Genomic DNA, 18,148 nt, shown 5'->3' with positions numbered 1-18,148 from the left:
GACTGTAGCACTGTTTATAATTCCCTATGGAAAATGCATGTGGAAAATGCATTTTGGGATCCCCTTTTTCTCAGCCATTGCTTGACAGATCACCTTGAAACAGGAAAAAACTGAGGTGGATGAACTCTATTTTTGGAAAGTTTCATGAAGATTGGCAAAACTGTGCCAACGTTATTAGTCAAACAAAAAACATTCTTCCTATGGAAAGTCTGACCTAACTCTAACCACACAGTGGGGACTGCCACTTTGCAAGAAATCCACAAAGATTATAAATGTACTTGTGAATATCATCCTTAATAGGACATCCTGAGTGTGTGGGAACAGATACCCCACAACACATCATCACACCTTATTTCTCTTTGTATAAGAACATCTACGGCTGGGTGCTGGTAAAGCTGTGATTTAGTTATAGATAATTCAAGGTACACAGATCCTGCTTTAACTATAGATAATTCCCGGTGCACTGACCAGCCGCGGTCAGCTCAGGTAAGCACGGTGGGGCGATAGGCCGGGCGGGGAGGGGTGGGAGATGGGGAAGTCGACTGACGACGGAATAGGTATGATTAAATAAATAAATAATACCTATTCTGTCATCTTTCGGCTTCCCCCCGTCACGCCCGGCCCCGCCCTACCGTGCTTACCTGAGCAGGCCGCCGCTGGCACTTACCAACTTTAAATAGAGAAAATTCCTGGTACATGGACCCATGTTAATTATTGATAATTCCAGGTACACTGTTTCTGTACCTGAAATTACTATAATTAAAGCACAGGTTCATCAGCAACCTTTCCCTGGATGTTCTTTTACAACAAAAAGTGAAATGTGGCCCAACCTGAGCACTTCTTTAAATGCAAATTTCTCGATAATAGCTCAACGGGTTTACACCAAATCACAAGAAACACACTTTCTGAGTTAAATTCTTATTATCTACCAAATTGAGTGTAACTCTGTTAATCTATTTATGACCTGATTACAAGTTTGGTAGTCCATCGGACCGCCAAACCCATGGTGGAGGTGCGGTGGCGGTTGGGGCCCGCCGCACCAGCGGTCCGACTGCCGTATTACCAGTACAGCAGCCGGAGTGTTTTGGGACCGCCACAACTGCCCGTGATCCGTGATCCATGGTGGTAGCACAGCGGTCTGGGGAAGCAATATGCATGGCATTGCCGCTGTGGCGCTGCCATGCATATTACGGGTTTTCCCACTGGGTGAGACCGCCATGAAAAGGCTGGCGAAGGGGAAACTGCTCCTGTGCATGGAGAGGCATGCAGGGGGGCACATGTTGTGCCCCCTGTCTGCATGCACCCCCTTTCCTGCACGGCATGGATGCTGTGCAGGAATGGCCCTAGGTGCTCTCATTGCGCCAAACTGCCTGCCCACCAGACAACGAGGAAACTCGTAATCTGACGGGCGGGCGATGGGTGACTTTGGCGGTCTGGGAGTGGGGTGGCCGGCATGGCGGCCAACTCCCAGACCACCAAAGTTGTAATCATGCCCTTAATCTCTATCAGAGACCAAAGCTTCCTTTGGGAAATCAATGTTTTGGGACCCTTCATTTTCCTGGCTTCTGCTTTCTGTATTGATGCAAAACTTTCTATGATGGAGATGTGGTGCATATTTTTTTTAAAGTTTTGTGCAGATTCGACAAACGGCGCCAAAATCACTGGCAAAACAAAAAACGCTATTGCTATGGACATGCATATATATGAAGGTAGGACTTGTGTAAAAATATTAATCTACATTTACCTATTTATGCTTCCCTTGATCATATTGTGGTAGTCGATACTTTTCCTACAATATTTTTGTACTCAATACCACTTGCTTGTAGTGCTTGGCCAGGTGAACCACATCAAGTGGCTCCATGCAAATTATTTCACCAGCATTTAACAGACTACATGTGCTTCATTTCAGATGGGCTTACAGCTTTCAGAAGCTTTCTTAAGTCTGAGTTCAGCGAGGAGAATGTGGAGTTCTGGGTTGCTTGTGAAGACTACAAGAAGACCAAGTCTCCAGCCAAAATGTCCCTGAAGGCGCAGAAAATTTATGAGGAATACATTCAAACCGAGGCCCCAAGAGAGGTTAGTGCAATACTTTGCTTTGAGATTGCACAGTTTTATTTATTGTTATTCACTCATACTTTTACAGAGTAGGAATCGCTATTTGGAAATCTCAAGTAGAAAGTTCCATGCCATTTGTACCAATGGTATGGTTTTGCATTTCCAAAATAGCAATTTCCTATTAGGAATTCACTATTTTGGAAATGTTAAACCAAGGATGGCTATGGGAATAAGGCTGCCGCAATGCACTCCAAAAATAGTGGTGCACATGTAGAGCACACGTATGCTGTAGGGGCATGTGTGTGCTCTAGTGCACTTTTAAATAAGCATTTGAGTCGATGGTAACTGCGTTTCTTAAATTCTCGTTTTGCATTTAGGAACTGCTTTGTACATGTGCTAAGAATTCACAAATAGGAAAACTCTTTTTGCAATTTCCAATTTAGGGAACCGCAAAATGCAATTTCAACTGGGTAGAAATCGCATTTTGCAATTCCCTAAAGGCCTTTGTACATAGAAAAAGGCTGTTTTGCATTTTTTAACGAACTGAAATTGTGATTCGGCCCGTTAAGAAATCCAAAAAACCTTTGTACATTTGGCGCACACAGTATTTCTTAGGAGGTTGACTCAGCTTTTAGAATTTCAGGCCTGGCAAATACCAAGACTCCTTGGTCTTGATTCCATCTCATGCCTCTTTGTTCTACCACTTGATACATTATGACTCTTTATCTTACATTTTTGCACTTTCTTTTTCATCCCTGCTCTCCCCCTTTGTTACTGTTTCCCTATCATTCTTTTCCATCTTCAGCACTGCCGGCCCTGGCGGAGCAGGGCCTGCAGCCTGTGCTTCACTTGTTCTGAGCAAGGTGCTTTTGCTCTGACGTAATAGCGTCACAGCCTCAGAGAAAGCAACCATGCTCCCACGATCATTTCCAGTGCCAGAAACGCTCCCCGTTCTCCCTTGTTTCCGTTCCCTCATCCAATGTAACTTCTACAATTGGCAAAGGGGGCAAGAGTAAGGGAAAGGGACACTTTAATGTGGGTACCATCCCGACCTTAAAGCGGTTGATGGAGATGCGCTCATTCCATTTCCATCAACGTCTATAAGGTCGTGCTTGCTCCTGTGTCCAAGGGAGCAGCAGAGGACTGACGTTCGATGGAGCAGTGCAGCAAGGGAAGGTGTATAGTTTTGTGACGCCTCACTAGGGTTGCCACCTTCCCTAAAGAAAAATGCCGTCCATTCCTCCACAATTTAACTTTCTGCAAAGCCCAGGACATTGCCTGTGGGTGTGACACGGGCGAAGGCAACTGTGATGGTTCTCTAGGAGGGAAGCATGAGAGGTTTGTTATGCTGGAGCAACTGACATCCAGTATCATTTGTGTGGCATGCATTGTGATTTTAACATCCTGGGTGATATTAGCAGTCTGCATATGGTTGAATGTTTTAAATGCACTGGTTGCTGCTTCTCATGGGAGAATATAGTCCTTTAGGTAGATGTGGAGTTGAAGGCATTCATGAGCAGGTCAGACATGTTGGTGACCAAGTTTGGACTTTGTTCAGGCTGGTTAGTGTCTACAGGTGGGAGACAGTGCTCCACCTGATCACAACCGGATTGGTGTCCTTACCAACATTTTCTGGTTTCATGAACCCTGAGGCAACATTTCTTGGCTGGAAAATCCAGCTTGAAAAATCAGAAGGGACTTGTGCAGTGTCTTTAGACACAAACAAAGCTTATGCCTGCGTAAAACCCTCATGGGTGGCTCCCTCAGACTGACAGCAGACTCCCCTGCCCCCGGACACCCTGTCAACCCACGCCCCTCTCTCAGCATAGAAACTCTGACTCGTGTTTTCAACATGAATAACTCAGAGTGGAACTGTCATTTCATCCACCCGATGCTTACCCGCTCCCTCTTCCTCCAATGTCTGTAGGCGGCCATCCCAGTACCAGCTTTTACTGCTAACTGGGGGAAGCAGAGGCGAGGATCTGACCTTTGTTTCCACTGTAAAACTGTCCAAGAAAGTGATGACGCTTGCTGTGTTTCTTCCCACTCTATGCCAATCTTAGAAACAAATGGACCGTCCCCTTGTGCAGATGCCTCAGCTTACAAATTCGAGTGGAAGCTTTTGGAATATACAAAAGCGACACCACCACTATTGTGGTTGTTGCTGTGTCTAAATTCTTGTACATAGCTTGGGGAAGTAGAACCAAAGCACTAGGGCCAGCATAATCAGCCATGTCCTAAATGCACCATGTATGAATTTGATTTTAGGATGGTTCTACGCGTTTGAGTGTGCACTGTATGTGAGTTTATACCCTGTTATTGGTGTTAAATCATTTTAATGTTTTGATCTTGTTTTTACATATTGCTTATGCATTTTTGATGATGAGACTGCAGTCTCGAACTTTCAAATAAACGAATCGAGAGTGGTATTGTCAGCTGGTCAATGCTCAATTTAAGCCAGTGGTTGTAGGTGAGGACCAAGGCACTCATTTTTGGGGGCCGCCACTTATTTCCCTAATCAGACCCTGAGCAAGGGACAAAAAAACATAACAGCAGGAAAGAAGAAGGAAGTAAACGGTGTAAAAAGAGTGACAAAGAAATAAATTAGGACTGAAAAAAACTTCCAAATTTGAGATAAAGAGTCAGGGAGTGTATGGTCATTGATGTAAGAGATATAGGGGCAGATTTGCAAGCCCCATGCACCACATTTACACCGCCATTGCGTCACTTCTGTGATGCAGCAGCGCCGTAAACCATGCGCCACGTTGCGCCTTATTTACAATGTGACGCATCTCCCTAGACGTTGTAAAGCCCTGCGCCACATGAAACCTGCGTTAGGTTTCATGTGGGCGTTCCGGCGCAGGGTGGGCGTTCCATCGCAGGAGCGCCTCGTAAAAGTGACGCAGTGAAATCTACAAGATTTCACTGAGTCACTTTTACGTCCATGCTATGTCAAAACCCTGCGCCTGCTTGAAGCAGGCGTAAGGAGTGACGCAGCATGTTAGGCATAGAGCACCCCTGAGCATTGCTGGAGCCATGTCACGCTTGTGACACGACTCCAGCAATGCGCCGCCCTTACGCCACAGGATGCGACACGCATCACCCTATCCGTGCGCCACGGTGCGCTGCATTGTAAATGCGACGCATTCATGGTGGCGCAGGGAGGGAATTGCGTGTCGCATCTTTTCTGGTGCATCCCTGCTGATTTGCAGGGATGCGCCAGAACTCGTAAATCTGCCCCATAGGGTGGAATCAAGGCTATGCAGCTTTGGTATTTGGCACCCCCCTTATTTGACAGAGCTGATGCGGAATTTTTAGAAAACCTTTGGGTCCTGGAAATGACTCTTTTACAAATTTAGCATTGGAGCTGGTGCGCAAGGATGAATATGTGATCCATCAAAATAATTATTTCTGCAATAAGCTCTGGATCATGGGAATGTTACCGATTTGTACAAAAACAGCCAAAAGCGATGGGAATTTAGAATGCTAATATTAATTTATTACATTATACAATGATTACATTTCTTCACATAAAACAATTCAATAGGCTACTTTGACTGGAATTTACAACACGTGTGAGTCCTGTGTGAGTGAATGCCGTTCAAAATAACCCTGCACATCAGGAATTCCCTTGCTGTCCGTTTCCCAGCACAAACGTTTACCAGTGCTAGGCTCTCTCACTGGACAGGCATGCTTGACATGCAATATGTCTGTGACATACGTCAATATCCCACCAGGGATACATAAAGCTCCCAAGCAGTGTCCGATTGTTTTGGAGGCCTCTGAAGCCGGAAGCGTGGAGATTGCTTTCTGACACTCAGATTACTTCCTGGTCAAGGCACCGGGGAGCTCTTTAAAGTCTGTCATATTTATAAACTGGACACACTTAAAGGCGTTGGCCAGTAAGTGCATAAAGCAAACAATCCACCGTGTAAGGCAAAAAGAACTGGGTGCCAACATACCATTCGCAATATGACATTGAGTTCTGGTTTCTCACTTAGAGTTCGCACATCCTAGTGAAAATCATTTGCAGAAAATGCATTTTTGCTATGTTTTTGATTTTCAGAATCACCTCATTTACAACTACTTGCATAATTTGGAAATAATGCCTTCCACGCAGACTGAATGAATGCAGTGATACGGCAAGGAAAGTAGACACCCCCTTTCTGGTTGGGAACAAGGCAGCTGAAAGTCAGGTCACTATGGGCCAGATGTATCAAAGGGTTTTGCCCATTCTGTGTCTATGTGGAAATGTGTTGATACATATGTCCCTAGGTCCTCAGCACCTGGGGCCTTCGGGGTCACTGAACCCGCAGCATCAATGACAGATGCACCTCTGGATGAAGGTTTTGCAGTAACCTCTGGGCAGAGAGGTCAAAATTCCAGTTGAGCACTTACAATGGGTTTCTGCGCGATCCAATTGCACATATTGCTATGAAACACACAAACTGAGCTGCTTTCGAGAACATTTAATTAGCCTCCAATTGCATCGTAAAACTGAATATTTCTGTTCATGATGTTTAATGAACTTAATTGACTTTTCTATGTAACCAGTAGAATTTACTTCACATACTGCATAGAGTCAAAAGTCGCAAAAACTTAGGGGCATATCATCAAGGCCAGGCGATTAAATTATCGGCATTTTAGCGTCCATTTTCGGACGGAAAGCGGCGATAATTTTATCGCCTAATCAGCAAGGTCACGCTATCGCGTGAATCCTTGCCTTATCGCCCTTTCCCCCAATGCCCATCTTCGCATCTCCAATGAGATGCAATGTGGGCGTTCCACCCCAAGATAACGTAGCGATGACCTCGGTTATCGCTACTTTCCTTACGCCTGCTTTTCAACTGACTTAGCCATGATATCCTATGGAAGGTGGATATCATGGCTAAGTCTGCCTTGCCCTATCAGCAAGCTTTTGCCAAACGTTGTGCGATTATCGCTGGATTTCCAGCGATAATCGCACAGCTGGCAGTTTGCACGTTGAATTTTATCGCTTTGGAGATAACCGTTGCTGATAGCACGCTATCTCCGCAATAAAATTCAGCATTGGCCGGCGATAATTATCCTCGCGCTAAGAGCGCTGAGCGATAATTATCGCCTTGCTTTGATGATATTCCCCCTACATGCTGTAAGATTTTCTGTGATTTACCACAACTTTCAATGGGTCATTTTTAGACCTCACTAATAAACTCTGCAATTGCTCATTTGCTCAGACTAAAATCCAGATGAAATCCAGTGCTTCATCTGTGGAAAAAATAAGTGGAGGCGCCCAAAATATCACTTTGGCGCCTGCAGCCGGCACTGGCAAACACCAGGGTTGCTGAATAACAAGTGTTGGACATGGCCCTTTTTAAGGGGATTTCCCTGAAACATTTTGATTTTTGTCCTCCTGGTTTTTGTCAACTCTCTTTTCTTGACCATAGGACTCTGAACACTTTCCCACTGTACTGCAGCCAAAAAGTGCATGCACCCTTCCTACTCGTCAGGATAGGGTGCTTACTTGATTGGGTTAGGTGTCATACCTGTGAGTGCACTGTATGAAAGTACCCCAGATACCAAGGGTGGGTGCGAAACTGGCTAACAGGGGGATGTTGCACTGATTGTGCCACCCACCTGAAATGCCTGTCAAAAATGTCTCATGCTCAGGTTGGCCGGCCTCCGTCTGTAGTCAACCCTGAGGGGGCCTTTCATTACCACCAAACTGGGGTGGGTGAGTGGCCAGGTAGGTACATCTATGTGTGTACTGTCCAGATAGGGACGAACCCCCATGTGGGTTTTTCCTACCTAGGGGGTCGGCTCTCCTCATCAGACTCTTCCCAGCTGTGGCTGATTCTCTTGTTAGGGCCATAGGGCCTGGGGCACTCTCCCACTGTAAGTGCAGTTCGAAAGTGTGTATGCCCTTCCTACACACGACAGGAAGCGGTGTTCACCTGAGGGTTCTAAAGCATAGGTCTGGTCTGCCATGGCCAGCTGGCGTGCGCACACTTGCACCTATGGTGGTTGTAAACCAGTGTCCCGCCTGTCACTGCAGGCCATTGTGCGCACTGGCACCTATAATGTCTTAAAACCTTGATCCAGCCCTGCTAGTGCAGGCTGGTGTGCGCATTTGCGCAGATGGTGTTTCCAAACATGGGTCCAGCCTGCCATTGTGGGTTGGGGTTGCGCATTTGCACCGATGCTGTTTCTAACTACGTGTCCCATCTGCCTTTGCAGGCTAGGGTGCACACTGGCACCAAGTGTGTTTCAAAAAAGTGTCCAGCCTGCCATTGCAAGCTGGTGTGCGCTCATCACCAAGGGTGTTCTAAATATGTGTTTGGCCTGCCTTTGCAGGCTTGTTTGTGCACCTGCACCAATGGTATCTCTAAATACATGTCCAGCCTGCTATTACAGTCTGGTGGGCGCTTTGCACCAATGTTGTCCCGAAATACGTGCCCAGCCCGCCATTGTAGGCCGGTGGGAACAATTGCACTTATACTGGCCTGTTTAAGTCACTAGCAATCCTCAGAGGACCTTTCGCTACCACCCAAGTACCCCAAGGGTACGTCTTAAGGGGAGAAGTGAGTGGTAGGTGAAAGGCAGGGCAGGCACATGCGTGTGTGCCCAGCCCAGGTAGTGAAGAATACCATGTGTGTTTTCACTGCCTATGAGGTTTGCACTTCCTATAGGCTAACATGGGTGAAATTACTTCAGGCTGCAATGGTGGATTGCAGTGGAGCAGCCTCATGATGTTTCCTATCATTGGATTCACAGCAACAACCCCTTGCCAGTGCTCAAGGTGGCTTTGTTCTAATTCACATAGAAATGCCACTACTAGGACATGAGCATTTCTATGCTCCAAAGCTCTTTCTGTGCCTTGGTGCTTGACTCCAGTCCATACTGAAGGTTGGGGGAGGACATCTGGGCATTCCCTAGCAACTGCTATAAAACACAGGGCATTTAGTTGGAATTATAGACCTCTGCCATTTGTGGACGCGGCTGCAGAGATTGTAGGAGGAGGTTTTGATACTTGGCCTCCGGAGCCAGATCATGCATTCAACGGCCTCATAGCAGACAGAACTGAAATTTAGAGGAGACATCTGTGGTTCAGAGGGAGACCATTTGAATCATCCCCAACTTCAAAGGCACACTCCAATGTAACTACTGGTACCATACTGCAGTGAAATACGCTTGTGAGGACATGGCACTGGAGAACCTGGAACTACGTAGTGCACACTGCCAGATGACTCTTGGGCACAAGGAGGATTCATGCCATTGAAAGGGATCACATGCCCTTCCTGAATAATGGCTGGCCTGGACCACCTACCTGCTGCTGTGTGACATCCTGAAGTGTACTCTCCAAGGGCTTGGTGAGGTTGCCCCCTGTTCTTTCGGAGGTCGCAGGGACATCAAAGATGTGGCACGAAGGACCCACACCATCTACCTGTGACACCTGGAGAGCCTCTGAAGTGCCCATATCGTGTGCTGAAATCCAACTGGTAGCACAGCGTGGTTGTGAAACTAAGAACTCTGCTTGGAGACCAGATTGCCTTGTGCGCAGCCCAAAGTCCTGCCTGCATCTACGGCATGTAGCCCCCCGCATCATGGGGACCTTGGCAACCATAAGCGTCTTGTTGGTGCTGAGTAGATTCACCGGTTGCAGGATCCAGCATGGCGCGCTTAGTCAATCGTGTTGCATCCCTCTCGTGTGAAATGCTGACTGCATGCTCATTGCATGCAATGTCCCATTCACAGGTTGCGACCCTCGGAGGTGGGGGCATAACCATAGTAGTGCCTCATTCTATGTCGTGAGGCATTGCTGAACTTGCGCCTTTGTGTGTGACCGGGACTATCTGGTGCAACCAATATCCACGTGCACCAGACATTGTGCCTCATTTCCATGGAGGTACAGAATTTGCAACTCTTCATTGTGTGTGTGTAACCAGAATTGTCTGGGGTGGCCAATATTGACGTGAACTGGACGTAGAGTTTTATTTCCAGGGAAGAACAGAATTTGCCACTCTTCATTGTGTGTGACCAGAATGGTCTGGTGCGACCCATAACATTATGCGCCAGATGTGGTGCCTGGATTTCCTGGGTGCAACTCAATGTGTACCGGATGGGGTGTTTCCTCCTTCCGAGAGGCACCCCATGCTGCATTTCCCATTCATTGATTGTTCCCTTTTTGGCCCTCAGCACAGCGGACCAACTGCCTTCTCCTCACCCGGCCTTCCGCGACTGCATTGTGTTGCCAGGTAGTATTGCCCAGCTCGGGCCTGGGTGGTGAGAGTGACTGACTGGGCTGGAAGGACGCTTCTGAGAATGATTGGAACGGGTTAAGAGACTGCATGACCCCCATCAGCTTTGCAGAACTGGACTGGTGCCGAAAGGCCCTTGTGGAACACATTTTGGAATGACTGACAATTGCCCTCATCCTGTGTCTGCTCTGTATCTTGTGGGTGGACTTCTCAAGTGGCTCACCAACCCCCTTTTGTCATCTTCCTCCTATTTAACCTTGCTTTCTACTGCCACCTGCTTCCCTGGAACCCTGACTAAGAGTGACTTCAGCCGTGAAGTGGATAGTTAGGGTGAGTTGGATGATGGAGGGAGGCTTTGGGTAACGGGGTCTGCAGTGTGTAGCCAAGTGAGCTGCTGGGTATCAGCTGCACTGCATTAGGGTACTGAGTGCGTATGTGCGCAACCTTGTTTCATACGGATTTGTGTGATATCCATTGCACCGCATATCGGTGCAGAGTGAGGTTGTGTGGAAGTGACAGTTGGTGAACTGCCCGAGATTCACGTCACTGGTTGGCAGTTTGCCTGATATGTTGATTTCTTGCCAGAAGAGCATTTCATATGACATTGGGTTTCCTTGTGCAGCCTCTGTCTACGGTGCTGCTAAAAAGTGGCATAATTCTGTGTATGTACATATTTTCAATATTGTTGTAACCCGGGCTGTACCCTCTAACTATGTAGTGTTGAATTATAAGATTTGTTAGGGTGGGCCTGGAGTGGACAACGTGTTGCACCGCTTAAAGGTGCTGGGGGATGGTGTAGAATAGGATATTTCCCAAGTGTGCATATTGCTGATGTCATTCAAACATGCTTGGGCCTGCTAGTAATAATTACAAATGTGATTTATGCCCAGAAATACATGATGATCATGTGGTGTTGATAATTATGTGTGTTGAATACAAATGGTATTTACCTACATCATATGTGAAGTCTCTTTTGTGATGCTCAAGGTATCTATTGTGAGTGCTGTGCCAATGCTTTACACATTGCCTCTGTGGTAAGCCTGCTCAGTCCCAAGCTGCCCAAGGGCGAGCGCAGGTTATACAGTGTGTGCAATCACCCGATCCTGACAGGAGTGGTAGGTTCTACCTGGCTGCGGTATTGCTTCAGCCAATCAGAAAGTGCTTGTTCCAACACCAAGCTTGTCTAGTCTCAATTCAATCTAATTCCTCTTTCTTACATTAATCAACACTTCTTGTCTCTTTATCTCACTCCTATAGGTTGTTTTTCATTCATTCTTGCTCGCTTTGTTGCAGTTTTTCTGCTTTACCTTCCCTCCTCCATTTACTTTTCTTGCCTTTCTCTCTTGTTTGTGGTCAGATGATGAATAATAAGTCATGGGCCCTAAAAAGGACTGTCGTGCCCACCACCTGTATAAATTAAGAATTAAAAATCTACCCATCACTCACAATGAACAGTAAACTCCAATTTTTGTCATTGCTTGCAGGTTAACATTGACCATTTCACTAAGGGTGTGACACTGAAGAACCTGGTGGAGCCATCACCCACCAGCTTCGACCTGGCACAGAAGAAGATTCACGCCCTGATGGAGAAGGACTCGCTGCCCAGATTCCTGCGGTCGGACCTTTATTTGGAGCTCATCGAGTAGCCAAATGGTCGGGCTGTGCATGGCGTCCCTGGGGTCATACAGGGCTTCCTGTTTACTGTTTCCACAGGCCAACATGTCCTTCCTCAGCAGCTTAACCTTAAATACACCGAAGTGATAAGATGTTGCTAACGCTTGAGCCATGTTGTTTTGAAAATCTGTTCTCTATCAGCTAATGAAATGCTGTGCATCACTCTGGCCTTAAAATCCCCTGTTGGGAAATATATGGGGAGAAATTGATTTTTTTACAATGAATCTTTGCATAGCTGCTTCGCATTACCCAGAGTTATTACCCTCTCAAACCAATGTGTCTGCCTCACATCCACTCCATCAGTGAGAGATTAGGAATACGCCTGTGCCCGCGCTCAGTGGTCAGAATACCCATAAAGTTCAAATTCAAGCAGATCTTACAAATGTCCATTATTTAATCAATCTGCAAACAATAGCACATGCTGGCTGTGAAAACTGTCATTTCTTGAAATGGGCTCCTCTGCTTCCATGTCTGTTCCCCAGTGACCTGCTCCTAGACATACAGGAACCCTTTGCAACTTATTAGGGTTTTTGAAGATGACATACGCTTAGAAAACACAACAGATATCCCATTCATTTTATTACAAGTGTCGTAGGCTATAATGCACTTATAATATAGCAGACCGGACACCCACCACGTCTGTGATGGAGAATCCTATCTGCTAAACTCTAAATAGGTCCCTTAGTTTGGAGTAAATTCAGGCAGACATGGGCACAAGCCATGGATCAGTGGAGGCAGCATAAGGTGCTGGTCAGCAGGGGGCGCTGTCATAGGCTGTGATGGTCACTTGGTGGCAAAATGACACTTTGACCTTGCTGGAATAAGCATTGTCCTGCACACATGAGCAGTAGTGGGTGAATGTACTTAATGTGACCCACGGACTATAAGGGGAGCCAGTTCCTCGCTCCTTTGGCCGTATCACCAACTCTCTGGGCTACCCTTGGCTATTGTGCCTCTCCCTAGTTGCAGAAACCCATGTCCAGGCAATGGGGTGGCCAAACAGGTGCAACAGGAAAAGTCTGAGTAATGAAGTGTTCCTTGTTTTGGACAGTCTGATCAGTCAATCCGAACTGGCCGAAACAGTGCACATTGTTCTGGCCCCATTGAGATAGATGGGTTTGGGCAAGAAGCATGGTGAATGTCATGCTTTTGAATCTGCGAAATTCAGGCCATCCTCCCATATCTGCACTTTTTGTGGTGAAGCTGGCATATAGCTCGAATGTGCAAACAGTCTTAATGGCATTACAAGCCCCAATAGCCTCATTATTGCTTTTTAAGTATATCGTTTCGTACATAACCCCAAAAAGACATAGAGAGCTTATGTGACAAGGCGCCCCCCAGCTACAGTGTGAAAGAGTAAACATGCAGTTTTGCCTACATATCAAGGGGTCAGCTCTCCAGAATGTCCTCAATTAAATGAAAGCAGCATTTTCTAAACAACATGGTCAGTGAGCAGCACATTTCCCTTGCGCACTTTTGCTACCCGTATAAAGTTCCAGGACTGCTAAGGCATAATAACTTTGGCACCCCCCAGAAGGCCGTGTGCAGCCCTCACTTATGCACTGTCCCTTGGGAACCAACAGTATGTGTCACTATTGTGTGTTGTGTGCTGTAATGTAGCATTCCTTTCTCCATCCTACGTTTATTCTGTAAAATAAATAGCAGTTTTAAACATGTATTTCCTAAAAAAAAAAAAAAGATCCTATTTATGGCTCAGATCCTCACCCCAAATGTGTACAAAATGCGATGAAATTGTTTCTCAGTTGTAAAGATTAGATTGAGTTGACAGTAAAATCTGGTTATGACACGGTTGATTGCACGTAAAATGAATTTCCTCTGCCGAGACTCACCCTTTGTGTGGGTAAATGCAGGTTGTTGCACCAAATCACAGGCTCCCGTCCCAGAAACCTGACACCAGACTCTTTATGACTGTTGCTGTTATCAGTTCGTTTTTTCAGAATATTGTAATAATTCACTACTACATAGACTACATCAGCAAATGTGGGATTCTGAATTTAAGAATAGTGTGTGTCAGTCTAATTATGTAGCGTTACATCAGCATATGGTTTGGCAGGAAATTCCACGCACGGGTCTCTGAGCCAATGGAAACCTTCCCGGCCACTCACCATCTCATTCAGAGAGGGCGTGGTCCTGTTGTTGAAAGTGCACTATTACTTCCGGAGTAAAGTACGACTGTTGCCTCTGTCGTGACCCCTGTTGTAATGGCAACATTCGGAAAAAGGGCATTGCGGATTGCAACTCATTAGACATGCTGGTTATGGTTATATAATTCATGTGCCATCAGAGAGGCAGTACGTTCCATTGTCCAGGTGGCCATTTCGCTTTGTTAGGATGGCATTATCTCATTGATCATTGTTAATTAAGGACTGGAGCATTTAACAGATCTTTTCCACAATTCGGGAATGAATGATACAAGTATGACTGATCCACACAAAATACTCAAAATGTATCATTACATCTGAGGGGTGTTCTAAATTTCAACCTGTAATGGAGTGTTCCCTTCAACTGTTCAATAATTCATCTTTTGCATGAATTTAATTTGTGCCACAAAAGGGTCGAAAATGACTTCGTTCTCTTCAAAGATTTTGATACATCCTCACAGATCAAGCACCTCACATATCCTTGTTTGAATCTAAGATGTTCATCTACTTACCTTAGAATTTAAATCAATTTAAGAAAAAAAGAGAGAGAATGGCACACTATTTCTCATAATCTAAACCTGTCTACCTACTTGACCATTAGACACTATGTGGACCAGCAAGGTGTACACTTTCGCTATAGGACACTTCATAGCATCCCAAAAGTCTCCAAAAAGGAGAGTAAGTCTACATTTTTGGATGATAATATCAGGTGCCTTCTTCTTCTTCCATGGATACCATAACTTGAAAACAAAACACTTGATTGTCACCATCAGAAATGTCCATTGCTAACTGTATGTGGACCATCGGGTAAATAAAACCCACAGATATATATATTTCTGGAAATTGAACCTTTAAAAAAAATGATTTCAAGCTAAGTAATTGTGGAAAGCACGGAGCCTTGAGAGGAGCGGATGTGTACAGAGCCAGAGTCAGGCGCTTTTATATTGGATGGTAAAAGAGGGACAACGTTTCTCCAAAGGTTGGCATTGAAGGGCAGTTTAATTCCATATTTGGCACTCATTCAATCCCAGCTTCCAAGTGCTGGCTGACATTGGACCAGTTTCTAGTTCCTCCCAGTGCCCTGTGTGTGGCTATGTGCATAATTCTGACTGCCTGGATCCCGTCTAACACTTTTCCAGGCAGTCTTGGTGGAGAAGGAAAGGTGTGGAGAAGGAAAGGACTGCATATGCCCTAAGGTTCACTGTTGACTAGAGGCCCACAGAGCAGAGCGGAAGCACCTTATGAAGTAAGCCTACTGGGTGCTTTCTTAGATTTCATCTGGGCCTACCGGAGATGTTCAGTACATCTCCACAAAGGAATCTGGCCTGATCTGTGGTTGCATTATGGAGAACTTTGGTTTATAAGTGGTTGAATCTGCCCATTGTCTACCCTAACCAGAGAAACACAACTTCCATCACACTGTAACAAAAGCAAGCGTGCATCCATCATTTCAGTCAAGAGGTTACAGTGCTGGGGAAGTTAAGCAAGAAACAGGAATCACTCGGGAGAGTTGGCGAACTATGATGGGGAAATGGCTCTTGAGCCTGCAGTAGGTTTGTGAATTCAAAAGCCACTGCTGTATGTTGGTGTGAGGGGAGGTGGGAGCTTGTGGTGGTTACAAGAGTAAGGGTGAATATTGTATTTAGTGTGTGTTAAGATTTTATTTTTTAGGAGTTGAGCGTAAACCGGTGATTGTGAGAACCTATAAGTTTTACCTGCGCTATAATTAGTGAACCTACGTGACAGATTAAAGAACCTCCTACTCATCCAGGGTGTGCGTGGTGTTGATGAGGCAAGCTATAGTTTAACGTTGTTGGAGCTTTGCAAATGTTTCTGTTTTCTTTGGAGAATGCGGTGTGAAGACTAAGCATAGACACAAATGACTGCCATTCTTTGCCAGGTGTTAAAATGATCTCCATCTATTCAATTCTCACACATCCATAAATATGGCTAGCTGGACTATTTGGAAAACATTTATGTTTAGTTACTCCGGGAATACAAAGACTTCCTTGATCTATAATACTGTTTGACTATCTGTTTACTAGCACATGAGGTCTTATTTCAGTGTCTTTTGGGTCCTTCAAACCAAAGAAACATGGAGATGCATGGTGTCCACTACAGCTGTCTTTCATCTTCTTGGAGACCAATATTCCACCCCACCGCTGGATGAAGATCCATTAACATGAAATAAATATGTAATGTCAGGGGTGAATGACTTCAAGTTCCTTTCATCCCTGACAATTTCTCAGCATAAACTAAAACTCCCTGGAAAGACCAAAGTACTTCATGTAGTTGCAGATCAGTGTACTGTCACAAACAATGGGCATCACCCTGATACAAAATGCGGATAGAGCAGTGTTTTTGCTCAGGAACCAAATGTTGATGGTCTCATGTTCCATTTGCTTGCATGCTTCCTATATGAACGTGGGCACTGTACCTTATCACCATGCACATTGCACATACAAGGTCACTTGCAATAGGATGGCATCTGACCAGTATTTATATAAATTGAGTGAGAATAAATGTTCCAGATCAATTGATGTCCTTGATTGCATTATAGTCGGATCTGGTTGTTTGACGAAAGACAGTGGCTCTTGTGTGCTCCCCCTGGCTTTCATGATTATTATTGTGATTCACACTGTATTATTTTGTCTAAAGGAAGGATCGATGACAGTATCATGAGATGGTATTTGCAAGTAAATATGGATCATGAAATGTCTGCTTTTTTAATCAAATGGCACCTCCCTATCACCTCGTTTGAGGGAGATGTATCTCACAGCAAGATCATTATATTGTGAGTGAGAAATAGACAAATGTAGTAAGTGTTTTTGTGGCAATATACAGCAGTGAGTGATGACACAATGAGGTTAAAATATTGGTGTAAGTCCAAGACTTTTCTTTTTATCCAACTAAGTCATAAAACATGTAAATACAAAGCCTTGAGGATTCCATTATGCTTGAATGTTACCATTCAAAGGAAAGTGCTTGACTGGCAGCTCTAATTCAATTCTAGTTGTTAAATATTTTCATGCCAGTCACTGAAATGTGATGAAAATTCGTTTTCAGGAAGAAAAGCGACCCAATGGATGAATTTTGCTTTATCCCTAATAAAATATTTATGAAAAGTTGACGGTTAGCACAGAATACTTCCTATTCCAAGATGAAAATTCATCCATCAGGTATAGGGGACTGTGATTTTAGGGGCTTGTTATTGTACTTCAGCCACTGAGAAATTCACACAATTCACCGTTTATAGAAGAAGGATGGTTAAGAATGGATGATGACAACTTTCACATACAATCACTGTTCTGCCTACACCAAAGCCCCTTTAAAAAGCATCCAAATTGTTGTTGGAGCAAATCAAATCAACAACATACCCAAACCTCACTTGACAGAGGCAACAGCATTGAAAGAGAATTAATCAGCCTTCACAAACTAGCATCTCCAACAGCATTTATTTCAGAAGCCTAAAAGTTTCCATTTCCTCCTTGATTGTCAAATGTTGTTTTTGTCTAGCTTCGCATGTTATGCTATGAGTTTGTGTGTTCATTAATATCTGTTATCATATATTATCAGTATATACCAATGCATGTAGTTGAGAACTACACAATTATCTATATATCTTTATATGCGTGTTTCATTTTCAACTATAAAGTTCAGTGTGGCTTTCAGTACAACCAGTTGTGCATTTGTGTTGTTTTGCAATACAGATATGGAAAAAAATCTCAAATGGGTTGTTTTGGATAGTAAGCATCCTTGTTTTACTTCATCCAATTTTCCCTTAAATAAATTCTCATCATCTCATAATTCCATACAATCAAAAGATGACATAATAAATAGTAAATGAGCCACAGGACAACAATTCCTTATATTACATTACACAAATGTTGGTCCTTTACATGCCACCTGAGACTGAAGACCTCACCATCTTCACGTAAACTATGTCTGCCCCCACTGCCTATGCTTGAAGTGTAGGTTATCAAGTCACAGATATTGTCCTTCCTACTTTTCATCACTATG

At 44.7% G+C, this 18,148-nt stretch overlaps 1 protein-coding gene across 1 annotated transcript in view; it reads left to right on the top strand.

Moving 5' to 3' along the window:
* Positions 1 to 17,805, top strand: part of LOC146833926 (regulator of G protein signaling 5-like) — a 255,393-nt gene extending 237,588 nt beyond the window's left edge. The window contains exons 4-5 of the mRNA XM_085601847.1: positions 1,910 to 2,076; positions 11,777 to 17,805. Coding sequence (XP_085457973.1) covers positions 1,910 to 2,076; positions 11,777 to 11,938 — 329 coding nt within the window. The 3' untranslated portion in view covers positions 11,939 to 17,805. The remainder of the gene's footprint in view (positions 1 to 1,909; positions 2,077 to 11,776) is intronic.
* The last annotated feature ends 343 nt before the right edge of the window (positions 17,806 to 18,148 follow it).

The sequence above is a fragment of the Triturus cristatus genome, chromosome 4_2, assembly GCF_964204655.1.
Source record: "Triturus cristatus chromosome 4_2, aTriCri1.1, whole genome shotgun sequence".
In the NCBI taxonomy this organism is placed as follows: domain Eukaryota; kingdom Metazoa; phylum Chordata; class Amphibia; order Caudata; family Salamandridae; genus Triturus; species Triturus cristatus.
This window is presented reverse-complemented; position numbering and strand designations above follow the sequence as displayed.